General features: G+C 37.4%; 1 protein-coding gene across 1 annotated transcript; it reads right to left on the bottom strand.

Moving 5' to 3' along the window:
- Positions 1–1,197: 1,197 nt before the first annotated feature.
- Positions 1,198–13,260, bottom strand: tsr1 (TSR1 ribosome maturation factor). The gene is made up of 15 exons (XM_084418695.1): positions 13,101–13,260; positions 12,263–12,366; positions 11,946–12,174; positions 10,741–10,875; positions 10,185–10,633; positions 9,379–9,529; positions 8,812–8,993; positions 5,713–5,936; positions 4,791–4,950; positions 4,550–4,660; positions 4,256–4,388; positions 3,254–3,370; positions 3,017–3,157; positions 2,819–2,893; positions 1,198–1,835 (listed from the first exon to the last, which is right to left on the bottom strand). Exons 1-15 carry the CDS (start codon positions 13,216–13,218, stop codon positions 1,657–1,659), a joined length of 2,508 nt encoding a protein of 835 aa, XP_084274821.1. The 5' UTR covers positions 13,219–13,260; the 3' UTR covers positions 1,198–1,656.
- Between the last annotated feature and the right edge of the window lie 2,279 nt (positions 13,261–15,539).

Below are 15,539 nucleotides of genomic sequence, written 5' to 3'. Positions count from 1 at the left end.
TTTTTCTTTCTTTTTTTCTTACAAGAAAACGAGGGGTGAAACAAAGTTAATTTTTACTGCTAATCAACATTACGCCACAAATGCTGTCGATTGAGCTTAACTCGTGTTGAACCCCGGAATATTTCTTTAAGGACAATCTCCAGTGTGGGAGGATTAGATTTCCTCTCTAGATCATGAACATTTGGCCAGGCATACCACACCCCATTCAGCTTTAAACAAGATGTGTTTAACACATCCCCGCTCAATGCCCCCGGTGCACTATGGCTTAAAAAATGAACGAGAAAATAAATGGAGTGCCTCAACTTAAACCGTCCAGAGCTTCGAGTGCACCCCTAGGCAATAAAGAAGTATTACCCTAGTGCGATTGTTTTATCATTATTTGACTTTTTCCACCATAATCAAATTCACAGCACTGGATAAAAATGTACACATTGAACTTTTGATACCCCGTTTCTTGGATCACATTGTGTTTTTTGAGCCCAAAGCTTTACCTTCTCTTTTCCCAGACATATTGGCATGCGTCTGTGGTGTGGTCCCAACAGAACCTGGGGATGAATCATGTAGCTGCAAGCATGCAAGAGCACTGTTTTATGATAAATATTACAATTCATAAATCATTGTTTCTCCGAAGAGCAAAAGAGCGAGGGGAGGGGGTAGAGAGAGAGAGAGAGAGAGGGATGGAGAGAAAGAAAGAGAACTGTAAAACATTTGGGGATCCGGCGAGAAAACAACGGAGGGTCACGCTCCCTGTGTGAGAGAGTGTAGATGGTGGTGAAAGGGGGCTTCAGGTCAGGGAACCACCAGGGAGAGGGAGTGGTGGAAGAGTCTGTAGGAATGAAGGAGAATAACAGTGCAGACGGCACACATACACACTCCATCTGCGCCATAAAGGCCCATTGAACCTCACTGTCATCTGCATATGGCAGCATCGCAGCATAAATTATAGTCGCTATGCATTCGTTCACCAGCGATAATCATCCCTCACCGTTGCCAGCGATTCTGAACGATGGCAGCCAGAGGACAGTAAGGGCTGCAGTTGTTGTTGAGGACATACTTGAGGGAGATAATATTCCAGCGTGAGGTTTGGTTTGAGCTAAATGATGAGAAATAAAAGATTGCAATGACAGTATTTACAATGAGTTTAGATGCGGGTTTGCGCCACTGCCTCCCTCATAAAAACACAAGACACTCTCACTTTGGGTTTTGACAGGAATTTAGTTCAGTTCACACTTTTTTTTTATGCTCCTCCTCAACACTGCTAAGGATGCGTTTTGCTGGTAACAAACATTTTTTGTGTTTGAGAAATTATTTCATGGGTTAATTTGTCAACCTGAGGCTGTAAATAACCAACGCCATAAGGTCTGTACTGACATTGGTTAAAAACATCCCAGACTCAAAAAGGAATGTCAAACTCTTACTCTGTGGAAAGAAACCATTTTCACTTTAATACATGTTTGCCATCTAGTGGTCACTGAGGGACTTGATCAACTGAAACTATGGGAAATGCTTGAAGAACACTCAAACAAGCACAGAAATGATATATATAGACATTTAATTGTCAATTAAAGTACAGAGAATCAATATCCGAGTAGCTGTGACACAACCAGTCAGTGTCATGTTATGCTTCCATTGCTTTCAGTTCATAACTTCCTGCCTCTAATCCATGTCAATGTCACAGAACACCGATGGCTCCTCTCTCTTGACCCAGGGCAGAGGGGCGGGGACATAGGGGTCGTAGGTCCAGCGAGGATACACCCTCTTATACAGATTCATCAGCACTGTGTCCTGCGAGGGCATCTGACTGTCAAATACACACTTCATGTGGCCGTGAGTACCTGCAAAAGCACAAGAAGTGTCATAAAATACTCAGTACTCAACATTCCCAACACCCATTTTTTAAGAATGTACTTTGTCTCCCCAATTAAAAACTAGAGCAGCTAATACTTAAAAGCATTTTGTTACAATCATTCCTATTTATATTTTCAGCCCAGTGAAGTATTAATCTATAAATATTACTTCCACCAATATTATTTATGAACAAAACTCATTACTTGTGTAAATATTCAGAACTGAGACTTTTTTAAATCAGTTTTATTACTGGTTTTGATGAATATAACTAAAGAATCATTAGACTTCAACAATAAAATAAGCATTATGAATATTTATTATTATTAATACACAAAATATTTTATAATAGTTATGATTAGTAGTGTTGTTTTTATTATCATTAATATTATTAAGTTTAATTAAATGCTAAATATTTAAAATATTCATTAATTATGAAATAATTTTATTTAATAAAAAAAACTATTACTAATGATGATAATATTGTTTATTATTGTAAGCTTACTATTTTATTGATAAAATCAATTAGAATTGTTCTTAATAATAATAATAATAGTAAAATTATCATCATGAAAAAATATTTTGTGATCTAATTGGTTGAAAATGTATATTTTGAGCCATGTTTGTATTGTCAAGTTTAAAAAGCTAGTAAATTCTTTAGTAAATATTAAGTTCATTATGCCGTGGTTTCACAGACAAGGCTTAAGATAATCCCAGACTTAAATGCATTTTTGAGCCGTTTTAACTGAAAGCAACTTCAGTGACATATCTTAAAATAAAAGTGTCATTGTTTTTGTCTCAAGATGCACACCAGTAATGTTTTTTTTTTTTTTCTAAGGCATGTTTTAAAAAGGTTACTTAAATGTCTAATTGAACTAAGGCCTGATCCTGGCTTAATCTAAACCCTGTCTGTGAAACCAGTCCTAAACGTCTCTCTCCACAGCAGAGTTTTTCTTTTTCTTTTTCTTCATACCTAAAGCTTCCTTGATGTGTCCTCTTCGTCCCCATTTTGTACGCAGTTCTACCGGCTTAAACCACAGAATATCATCTGCAAAAAAAAGAAATGCTTTAATGTTGGACTCAAATGTTAGATCTCAACAGAATGATTCATTTAACACCACACACACATCTGAAGGTAAACAGAGGAAATGACTAACGCCTCCGTTCTCACCTCTGTTGAAGAACATGTAACGGACCACAGCAGAGCGCCGGTTGATTTTGAAAGGGTGTCCACTCAGCACGATTCTCTTCAAAACCACACGCCGAGGGTCGCAGCTCAAAAGAGTGCCTGTGGCCACCAGGTCCTGCATACCTGTGGTAAAGGCAAAACCAAAAAGCTGAACCACATGCTGTAACTGGTGAAGGCAGTTCTCTTTTTGAATCAAATGTTGTGTCTGATTCTCCCCACCATTGTCTCTCTGTTTGAAGACCAGGACACCAGCTGTGGGGAAGGTAATGGGGGCATAGACAGACATCACTGTAGGAGCATCAGGACGCAGGAACCGCTCCAACTTGTGTTTATCAGCTGAGGACATAGAAAAATGGATTTAACCCGGTCGGATTCATCATGTGGACAGACAAAAAGGCTTCGTTTGAAGGGATCGTTGACCCAAATGACCAGTCAGTTTTTTCAGATACAAATCAACCATAGTGCTAGACTTGGCACTGGCAGTCCTGTAAAGCAGGGGTTTTCGAACTGGGGTGCGGAGACCCAGAGACTGATAAAGTTCAGAGAAAGTCTAAAAAAATTATTAATAAAACCAAATTATTATAATATTTATAAACAAAAAAATAAAAAGATATCATTAAATAAATAAAAATTACATTACTGTTTTATTCTGTTTTTCAAAGGTTAGTCCGTGTTCATGAGATTAATGACAGTAACTGTTTAGGTCACACTTTAGATTAGGCTCCAATTATTACTATTAAATGACTATCAACTATTCCTTCTGCCTCAAACTCTTAATTACTGCTTTAATAGTTAGTAAGGTAGTTGTTAGGTTTAGGTATTGGGTAGGATTAAGGGTTATAGAATATGGTCATGCAGAATAAGGCATTAATATGTGCTTTATAAGTACTAATAAACAGCCAATATCATAGTAATATGCATGCTAATAAGAACTAGTTAATGAGAATTGGACCCTAAACTAAGGTGTTACCACTCTTTTATATTTTATCTTCATAACACTAATAAACACAGTACACTAATGGTGGGTAGAAAAAAGGATACAAGCTATGTAAATATTTTCCAGATAATATTGTACACATTTTCAACATTTGTGTGTGTATTTTTATTTTATTAGTTAGGAAAGGGGTCCCTCGCAAAGGGATCCTATCCAAAATCTTATATAGCCCCTGCTATAAAAGAAGTCCTCTGAAAAACATGATGCTCTCTATAGGCTGTTATTACCAGAAGTGTGCTGTGAAAAGATGGCTGAAGCTCTGAAGCGCCTGAAACCGCACTGAAACACCAGCTCTTCTTTAGACTTGATGGGTTCTGTGTTGCTCGGGTGCTGCCGCACCAACATTTGCATCACTGACATCTGCAAAGAGATGGCCATTTCAAAACTGACTATAATTATTTGTGAAAGCGCATTTAAACTGAGCAGTAGCACTGTATTTTAAAACTGAAACATCTCAATTACATTTTACCCTTTGGGAATTTTATGTTAATCACTTAAAATGTTTGTGAAGCTGTAAGTACCTTCTGTTCATGTGGTAGCAGGGACACCATCACTAATGGTTTTCCGGTCAGAAAGCTCTCAATTACTGAGGGAGGAACGTCCACAATATGAAGTGTCACATACCAGCCTACCTGCAGGAATAAAAGACGGACATTTCCAAACAAATTCCTTGGGTAAACTGAAACACCAACGTTTTTGGAACAAAAAAGCAAGGTTTATTTGTGAGAACTCTCTACCCCACACCCAGTCCCCCATACAAACCATCGCTCCTTCCTCCTCTTTAGCAGCATCTGCTAATATTCGGCGACGCATGCGCTCAAAATTCTGGAATTGGTAGATGCGCGAGTAGTTGGGGGGCAAGTTCTCCAGGGGGTCCCATGGGGAGGAACGGAAACTCTTCAGACCTCTGTACCTCTGGAACCTGAACATGCAGAACAGACCAGTAAGCTGGGCAGAAACCTTGTGTACATTACTGTTCAAAAGTCTGGCGTCAGTACGATTTTTATTTTATTTTTAAACAGCAATGTAAAGCTATATTTAAAAGACCTTTATGGTGCTTTTTGTCTTTTTTGGAGTTTGACAGCAGTCAACTACTGATAAAACAGCCAAATCATATACATCATACATACACATATACATAATACGCATACATACACACATAAATACAATTCAATATATCGGTACCATATCGGTTATCAGCCTATATTAGAGGTTTTTTTAATCTTATCAACCATGTTTATTTGAACTGTTTGCAACATTTATATTACCTTAACACTTACTATAAAACTTAACACTGTTAAATGTATTCCCATTGAATACCCATATTTCCATACTATAATATTATTATAATGTTGTGATGGCTAAATTCAATTCAAAAAGGATGGATTTTAGTATTTAGTGTTTTATTTTCACATTTACTGAATTTTAATAATGGCCATTACATAAAAATAATTATCGGTTTATCTGTAACAGCCAATTTTAATATATGCTCATCCCTAATGCCAATAATCACTGCATGGAAAATAGCTTATTTTAGTAATTTTTCATGGGGTGAAAAACACACACATAGGTTGGAACAACATGATGGCAAGTAAAATTAGATACAAATTAAAAATTTTAGGTGAACTATGCCTTTAAAATCTAACATTGACAGATACATTGTTGGAACTGTTGTGGTTCTTACCGTGTCTTGGCTGGGACGTCTAGGGGAGTGTCGACTTCATCGGGGAACATCTCATTGGCACGCGCCTCTCTGTACCTCCTCAGCCCCTCTCCCTCTTCAGCCTCGTCAATTTCTTTGTCATACTTCTGATCGCCTCCGGTGTGTCCGGAGGAACTGATCTCCTCTTCTTCTTCTTCCTCCACATCGTCATCGTCTCCTTCAGATGCGCATTCAGATCCAGCATCCTTAGAGAGGAAGAGAAGCATGTAAAATGTAAAAACATTTCTCTAGACATACATCCACAGAGTCTGGCAAACCCAAACAAAACAGGCCATTTCTTTGAAGTCCACTAAACAGACAGCATAGTGGCTGAGATAGGGAAAAAGACAAGACATACCGCTGGGGTGCATTCACCCCCCTGTGGGGTCAACCTGTAGAACAATCGCAGGTGCAGTAATAAAAATAATCTTCGTAATCATCTGTAGTACCACTTCCCTATTGTTAACATCTCGCATTGAAAAGTCTCCTTTGGTGCGCCCCAAGACATCAAACACATGCTAATTATGATTAAAGAAAATAAATGGACCAGAGCTTCCATACGTGTCAAGCTTCCCCTTGTTCTTTCAAGCCCAGCTGGTATAAATAAATGGCCGCCCCCCCCCACAAGTCTCGACAGGAAGTTCTGTCTAAAGAGCAGGAAGACAGAAGGCTTCTCTCGGGACACCCTCTCCAAACACTATTGTTGCGTCGAGATGCCTGGCACTAAGGCCAAGCAGCAGACGTTGAGAAAACAAACAGTGCCTCTCCGCCACACAGCGCATAGTCACGTATGCAGTGTTCCGCCCGCGCCGTGCCCACCCTTCATCTCATCCTTCTGACTTTATTTAGACCTTCAATCATTATCGGGCAGTCAGATGTACTTGGGCGCTTTTGCCAAGTTCTGCTGCCACCTCGCAGGTTGCCATAACAGATATACAAAAACAAACCATGTTTGCTTCCTAGGGTTTGAGGTGCAATTGACCCTTCGCAGGGAGTTTGATTGACAGGCGATCAGAACAATCATAATCCGCCATCCGCCGAATCTGCCATTTTTGTCCGACAAAGCAGTCAGGAGAGTTAGTAGATTAACGTTGGAGGATTTGAACTTGAAAAACGGAGTGTACTGACGTCTTTCCGCGGTTAAAATAACATTCCTTCTTATGTTTATTTGATGCTATAAATTAACTAGAAGGAAGAGATGATCGGTTCACGAGCAGCTTTACCTGAGGCTCTACAGCGATCTGTCAGACACATTAAAGAGCCACAAAACGGTATTTATTGTTTAAAATTCTTTTTTTTTTTTAAATGACCAAATTTGAAAGTTGAGACTTTGTTTCATATCAAAAGTAAGCTGGTCTGTCCTGTCTGTCAGTGTATTGTCAGTGTCCTTTTTGCTCCGCGATGTATTTTTCACTGTGTGAGAACATGGTGTGTGGCGTGAGAGCAGCATTGCTTGTCGAACATAGCAACAGTAACTAAAGGGGGCAGGTCTTTGCGAACGGTCAATTGTATATATATTTATAAAAAACAAACCTAGAATCAGGAATGTGATCATCTAAGAACATAAAAAAAGGAAAATATGCTTACTCCACGACCCCATTACAACTATAAAATAACAATAATTATCATTATTAAAATTATTTTATTAATTAAATTTTATTTTATTATTACTAGTGCAAAATCAGTTTTTGTGTGTTTTTAGTAATTGTTGGTTCGGGGTGTTTGAGTGCTCATTGTTACAATTGCACAGCAAAAGTTCAGTGACATTTTTATTTGTGCATGGTAGAAAGCAAATACTGATACTAACATAAAATAAATATGGAAAATTTAACTACACGATTGAGGGGGAAGGCTACACAGTGAACTCCGAGAAAACGCTACGCTTGAGCAAACAGTTTGTAAATAGGCTACTACAAATGATGGCCGTGAAAGAGACTGTGAACGCACTGAATAGGATATGTTTAGTTGGTGAATAGCATAGGCTACTATTACACAGTAGCGATATGTTAAGCGCACCAGAATAAAATATAATATTCAGAAATAAACAGTGTAGCTGACTTACAGATTCAGTTAACATCCACAAATGAATAAGCGCGACAATTCAGGGAGCAGGCTACACAGTGAACTCCGAGAAAACGCTATGCTTGAGCAAACAGTTTGTGAATGATGGCCGTGTATAAAATATAATATTCAGAAGTAAACAGTGTAGCTGACTTAATGTTTAACTGAAAGAGTGTTTATGTCAGAATGTTTATTTTTAAACCACAACCTTCTAAGTGCTTCTTTTACCGATATATTTAATGATATCTTTTGTATTTCTGATCCAAACAATGTCAAACTTGGCACTGCACTTACTCGTGCCCGTAGCGAGACACCTGTCAAGTTTGAAATCCATCGTAACTAACGGTTTGAGAGATATGCGAATAACACACACAGACAGATAGTCACACAGAGAGACGTTTCTGTAATTTATAGATAGATTATATTACTATTACAATACTACTGTAAAATAAAAAACTGAGTATTTATTAATAATACTCTTTTTTTCTTTTTTTTTACAACGATAACATCTGTTTTAAGACTGTCAATTTCTTTGCTTTTAAACGTTAAACAACAGCTTTTATTTTGGCTGCAGGTAGACCTTAAAACTTCTATTTTGCAGATTTATTTATATTCTCATTACAGGAGGTGCACGTTGCGTTTTCAAATGTACTCTACCCAAACTCACAATGCTTGCAGAGATGGAGCTGCATTGATTGTGAACGGAGTCAATACAAGACACTGAAAATATGTATGGAAAAAAATTATATTTGACATGTACATTAGGTTCTCCGTGTGATTAATGCAATTCACCTGTGTCATACATCTCACGGCAAAAAAAAAAAAAAAAAAAAAAAAAAAGGAAATCTGTAAAATCCCTCATCTATATTCATACTTGATTTATTTTGGTGAACTATCTTTAATAGCTTCCTATTTGTAGGTATTTGGTTATGGCAGAGGAGGCTGTAGTTTGATTTTCCTTTAAAGGAAATGCTTCATCAAAACCTTGTGACAGCTTGTGTCAAAATAATAAAAACTCACCTGAGATTCATTATCACCATCCATTTCATCATCCATCATCCCATCATCATCATCACAGCTGTCAACGTCATCATCATCATCATCATCATCCTCTTCCTCCTCGGCATCATCTTTGATCCATATGGCCTGATAGTCAGATGTCCCCTTTGGTACCTTCATCACTCTCCTGTTCTTTATGCCATCTGAACAAAAATAAATACATATCAATCACTATAACATACATATACACACACACACACATATATATATACACATACATACATACATAAACCATAACTTTTAAAACTCTCATAAAAGAATCTCATTCTGTTTTGACAATCTTAATTTTCTTGAGCTAAATACAAATATTCTGGAAGAGAAAGAGTTTGTATGGGAGTTGCAACAGTACATAAAAAGTTATAAATGCAAATCAATCTAGAAAATCATATAGAACAATGAAACCGCTCACTAATATTAACTTCTCTGTCTTGCCAACACTTGACCGCCGCCACATTACATTGTTGCTCATTTGCATAGTCAGTATACACTGGTGTGAACATGGCTCAAGAGCTCATGGTAATACAGTACCTTCTGCCTCCTCCAGCTCTGCTTCTGTGGGCCACGTCTGCTCCCCATCCATGGGATCCACCTCTGCCTCCGCCTGCAGGCTCTCTCTCTTCTCAGGGTCTGCTTTCATCAACACCCGAACGTCCCCATTCATATCTCCATCCCCACCATCCTACATGACATACAGAGAGACAGAGATATAACAATCTTAATAAATAAACCAATAAACATCACAAATAATAAATAAATCAGGTGAGACACCACTCCAGCATCAATTAATTAGTCCATCCAAAATGAAAGTGAAAAGATGATGCCACATAACAGCCAATAAGAACACAATTTGGTTTATTAATTTAAAATTACTACATGATTAAATAGAAAAGTTGTATATTTTAATATTTAATGGACTTCAGCTAATGAACTAACAATGAAAATTTGAATTTTTATTAACTACAAAGATGAACAAAATACTGTAACAAATGTATTGCTTTGTGTTACTGATAGTCAATGCATTCCAAATGGGACCTTATTGTAAAGTGTAACCATAATTCCTTCAGGGGAACATTATTATTCCATGAATTAACAGGATCATTCATATCATGGGCATCATTAAGTCTTCAAATTATGTGAGGAGGGGGCTTCTAATATTGTTGTGGACAATAGGGGGCCTTGGAGTCAAAAAACAACTGTTTTTAATGCTTGTTGCTCCTAGTTAGGATTCGGTGTTGAACTTGGAATTAATTAATTAATTACAAATTGCACTATAAATTCACCATTACAACAAAAAATGCAGTCTTCAAAAGTGAACAGTAACATAGCCTCCTAACCGTCATCTCTACGTCTCGTCCTGGCTTCGCTGGGCGAGGGGCTGCTGTCACTATGGGTAGCGGGTCTACAGGAGCATCGATCTGGCTGAGCTGGAAGTCTCCATGACCTGTGATATGCACCAGCCTGTTGACTTGTAGAGGACAGCCTCGAACATATCCTGACACGCAGAGGGTTCCTAACCCCGTGCCTGGGCCCCTTGTCTCATTCTGGCTGGAGTTTGGTATATATGTGGCTCTCTGAGCCAGCAGGTATGAGCGGCGTGAGCGGAAACCCAGCCGTCTCTGTTTCTGTGCCGACAGGTGCCTCAGCAATAGCGTGGCATCCTGCTCGCTGTCCGCAGGGAAGAGACGCGATTCTGGGAAACGAGACTCTACCAAACGAGAGAGCGCCCTTCGAGACTCAGTGCGTTTCTTCACCGCTAGATCAGCCACTCCCTGACACACCAGAGCTGCAGGGCAAAGAGGAAGAAGAATTGATTACGATTTGTCAATCGTGACACTCGTATCAAATATTTGTGCAGAGCGACTGGTAAACTTTATAACTGATTGTTCTCACCATGACTTGGTAACCCCTGGGCAAAGAGACTGGACAGGCAGTAGTCTCCATAGCTGTCCCAACCTTCAGTGGACTCTAACACAAACACCAAACTGTCTGCAATCTTCGCCACATCCAGGAGTGAATGCATATCAGCTGAAGTGAGACAAAAGAAGATTTTTTTCAGCCCCTTTTACAGCCCTTTAAGACAAAAAGGGCTTAAACCACACTTTAAACATTAGGCCATTACTATCAAACATTACAACATTAAAAAAGACAGTAGGAAAAATAGATATTTATTTAGAAATTTGCTAAAAGATCACATTTAACAATGTTATTACATTTTTTGTTATTAGATTACCATTAGATGACAACAACGGTAATCTAAAAATATTAGCATGCACAATTAGGTATCCAATATCGACTGATATTGTTAAGTGTTAATGTAAATAAATAAAAATAAAAAAAACTCCAATATCAGCTGATAACTGATTTAGAGCCAATATATAGTATAATCTTCATAATGTGCATCCCATAAACACAAACATACTTTTCAGGTAAAGCATTTTACAAAAACAGGTTAGTGACTTCATACATACACTAAAAAATAACGAGCTGATTAAAAGCAACTGAAAAATGTCGGTTCACTTGGTTCAGTGTCTTATCGAATGCAATTAAATTCAATCATTTGAGAGCATGGCTTAAATAGACACTAATGTTCAAAAGTTTGGGGTCAGTAAGATTTTATTCAACTGGGATGCATTACATTGATCAAATGTTATAATAAAAACATTTATAATGTTACAATATATTTCTATTTCAAATGAATACTGTTCTTTTATGCTCGTGAAAGAATCACGCAAAAAAAATGCATCACAAAAATATCAAGCAGCACAACTGTTTTCAACATTAATCATGTAAAAAATATTTTTTGAGCAGCAAATCAGCATATTAGAATGATTTCTGACAGATAATTCAGCTTTACATAACAGGAATAAAACTATATTTTAAAATACATTCAAATAGAAAACTGCTATTTTAAATATTATATATTAGTGTTCTTACTGTATTTTTTATCAATTAAATGCGCAAAAGCTTCTTCTTTTTTTTTATCTTACCAACCCCAAACATTTGAAAGGTAGTGTAAATATTTTTTGTGACCACTGTATACTGTCAGTAATTCAATTGTGCTTAACCATCATTTGTTCCTTTGCTAAAAGTGTTACCTGTGTCTGGTGTGTAGAAAGTGAATCTCTGTTTAAAGCGGGGTAGAACGAGACCAAAACTGTTCTTAGCCCCAGTGACTCCTTGATCCTCGTGCACCACGCCATCAAGTCCTTCTCCTCTCAATACTTTGGTGACAGCTCCAGGATCCACTCGTGCATGAAGGGCTATGACTGCCACCAGATGAGGGGGTCCATCCCTGCTGCCCAGCTTCCTTTTCTCTGTCAGCACCTGTCATCATCAACAACCCAAAGGAGTTTAGTTCTTCAACTAATGGCCAATCTGTAAACCAAGTAGAAGTCTAATAATGTCACTTTACCGAGTCTTTTTTGTTGCGACGCAGCTGGTTGGCTTTGTTTCTGCGGTCCATTTTCCTTATCACTCTTCTCTGTTTCTTGGTGAGAGCCATGACAGCAACTCTACCTAATTTGATTGATGTACGGGGTCAAGTTTACAGTGTTACATTAAGAATTAATGTACAAATACACTGCATAATGATCATTAAAAAAAGAACAGATCCACCCATTATAAGTAAGAATAGTATCAATGCTGGTCTCTCAGACTGGTTTTAGAGGGGCTTTGGTGCTTTTGATACGTTCAGGCTGAGAACAGCTAAAATTAGCAGACATCTTAGGCTGGTTTAAGTTATTAAACGTAAAAGTTAAACGTAAACGTATACTCTCTCTCTCTATTTTTATATATATATATGTGTGTGTGTGTGTGTGTGTGTGTGTGTGTGTGTGTGTGTGTATGTATTAAGAGTTCAGATGCAAAAGCCTCTGAGTGCCATCTGAAATCTTCTTATGGAATTATAATTTTTATCAAGCTTGTATATTTAAATTCAGTAATTTCACTTAAATTACAATTAAGAGGTAATTTTCATTGCCATTTAAGTGAAATTACTGAATTTAAATATACAAGCTTGATAAAAAAGATAATTCTAGAAGAAAATTTCAGATGGCACTTAGAGGCTTTTGCATCTGAACTCTTCATATATATTTATATAGCCTGCTACCTATATTCACACACAGACATACATTTTTTTCATTAGTCTCACTGATTACTGCTCGGACCTTTAAACACGTGTTCAGTCAGACTGCCATTGCCCACGTGACGGTTCGCGCATATATATTTGTGAATAAACCCATCAGACATACCCTTATTCTCCCGCCCGATCTCGCCTTTAGTTCGGTGTTTTCCATGCTTGTGCTGTTTGTTTTTCTGCTTATAAGCTCCAGGTCTGTGAACCTGCTGCTGTTCATCTGCAGCAGCCATTTTCTGTCATGCCGCACATGTAAACTTTATTGACGTCATTTCCACGCGCCTGGCTTTCCTTCTGCAGAATCGCATTCGCTAATGAGTAAGAAAGTGCCCGAGTGCCACCTAGTGTTGTTCAGCTGTACTATCGTGCCATGGAGACAAGGACCCGTTTCATGAGATTCACTATACAATTTGGTGAACTGTCAATGGACATTTTTACTCCCAAAAATGTATCTTAAGGATTTTTAGGACCAGTACGATTTTTTTAACTGTTATGACAATGTGATAGCCTACTATTTTTTTTTTGTCTGTTAATGTAGGCTATACTTTACAAATTAAGTACATTTGTGAAGCACAATTGTTGGTATATGCATCATGGTAGTATTTGTCATACTGAATTTAATTTATGTTTTAATTTTAATTATTGTTATTGATATTAAACATTTTAAAAATGACTTTTCTACAGGATATCTCTAGCTTTTTTGTTTCTTAATAAACAAACACTGTTATTTACACCATTAAATATATCTGCAAGCTGACTGAGCTTTCACATGCTGGTTCGAATCCAGCATCGTATCTTGATCCCATGCATTTTTTCTTCCTCATTCCATTGCCATAGAAATAAAAGGCACAAAATCCTGAAAATATACATATATATATATATATATATATATATATACACACACATTATTATTATTATTATTATTTTAAAGACTGTGAGCTGGGTTTATAGCGTAGGTGGATTCATTCTCTGTTTTTCTCAGGAAATCCTGGGAGGTAGAGAGAAAGCACATATTCATTTCTCATTACCGTCTATGCTGGACAGAGCTTACATTTTCTTGAACCATTCAATTTCAACAAGCTTTCTGAGACATGTCATTTTTTATATGTTATATTGTCATAAAAATGCCATAAAATAAGAAAACAAACAAATGTGGACACATTTTAAACCATTGTGATCCATTGGTTGTGAAATCCATTCATAGTCATAGTCCATTTAAAAAATATATATTTTATAAAGAGGAAATAATAAATCATTCCCAGCACACACACACACACACACACACACACACACACACACACACACACAAAAGCTATTTTAGATCTTCTCCAAACATTTGATAAACACCAAGAGTTCATTTAGCCAAATGGGATGTCAACTGGGTCATTTAGTCCCTAGAGAATTTCTTTGTTGTTTTATGTTCAGTTATCATAACACACCAGTGTCTCTCTAACTCATCAACAGGATGAAGCATGGCTCTTTAAATCCCATTCATAAAACAGGCTCCATACATCTCAAACCCCTCTGTTCGCCTGGATACAGTGACAGCATCCTGCGCTCTCATTGGCTGAGAGAGACGGCTGCTTCAGAACCAACCCAGAGCGCTAGTTCTTTGCTCTGTTTACCAATTGGTTGCTTGCAGGCTTGTTGACATCACTGTAATAATTTTGCCCAGGGATCAACTTTAACCTCTTACTGATCCATAAAAGCGATGATTACCAATATTGAACAATACCAAGAAAACTTACAGCTCTGTGCATTTTAGGCTTAAACTGTGGTGAAATGTATTGTCATCACAGAGTGTAGTTGGGATTACAACAGAGGCAAGCTGTAATCCTTTACATTTGATTTGTATGAGTTGTTCTCTGCTTGTCCTAGTTATCTTCAAATCCATCTGTGTGAGTGGTGGTGGGGTTTCAAACTTCAGACACACAAGAAAAAACCATCATAATCATTTACATTTCTTTGAAAAGACATCATCGTCATCATCATACGCACTAGCATATAGTATCATAATTATAATCTCTAAATTTCCAAAATGTTTCAAAGATAGTCCCATATGTTTAACTGATAACTTTATGCGATACACTTTTTAAAATTTGTTAGGCCTACTCAAAAAAAATCCAACAAATATAATCATAATGCTGAACTTTACTCAGCTGCTTATTTTACAGGAATCACGTTTCATTACATTTTCCTCTGATTTCATCTGTTTACCTCTCCAGAACTGCCATGCTGCAATTAACATCATAATGGATCAGGGTGGGACATCTTAATACCCTATAGGAAAATAAAGAATGTCAGACCATGACAGAACTTATTCCTCAAAGATTTTGGCAGCCCCAGCAAACAATGTCTTAAATATTGATATAGGACATATTTATGTGTATAGGCTAGCTGTTTATTATAGAGGTTTTAATGCTCTGTCTCTTGGGGCCGGTGGGAGTTTTCCACATTGGGAGGGCGGAACTGGCGTTCCAGGAACCAAGGCGAAAGTGAATCAGCTCGCTTACTGAACAGGTTCAAAATACCCGAATCATAGAATCATTTAAAT

This window comes from Rutilus rutilus (genome assembly GCF_951802725.1).
Source record: "Rutilus rutilus genome assembly, chromosome: 9".
Taxonomy (NCBI): domain Eukaryota; kingdom Metazoa; phylum Chordata; class Actinopteri; order Cypriniformes; family Leuciscidae; genus Rutilus; species Rutilus rutilus.
This window is presented reverse-complemented; position numbering and strand designations above follow the sequence as displayed.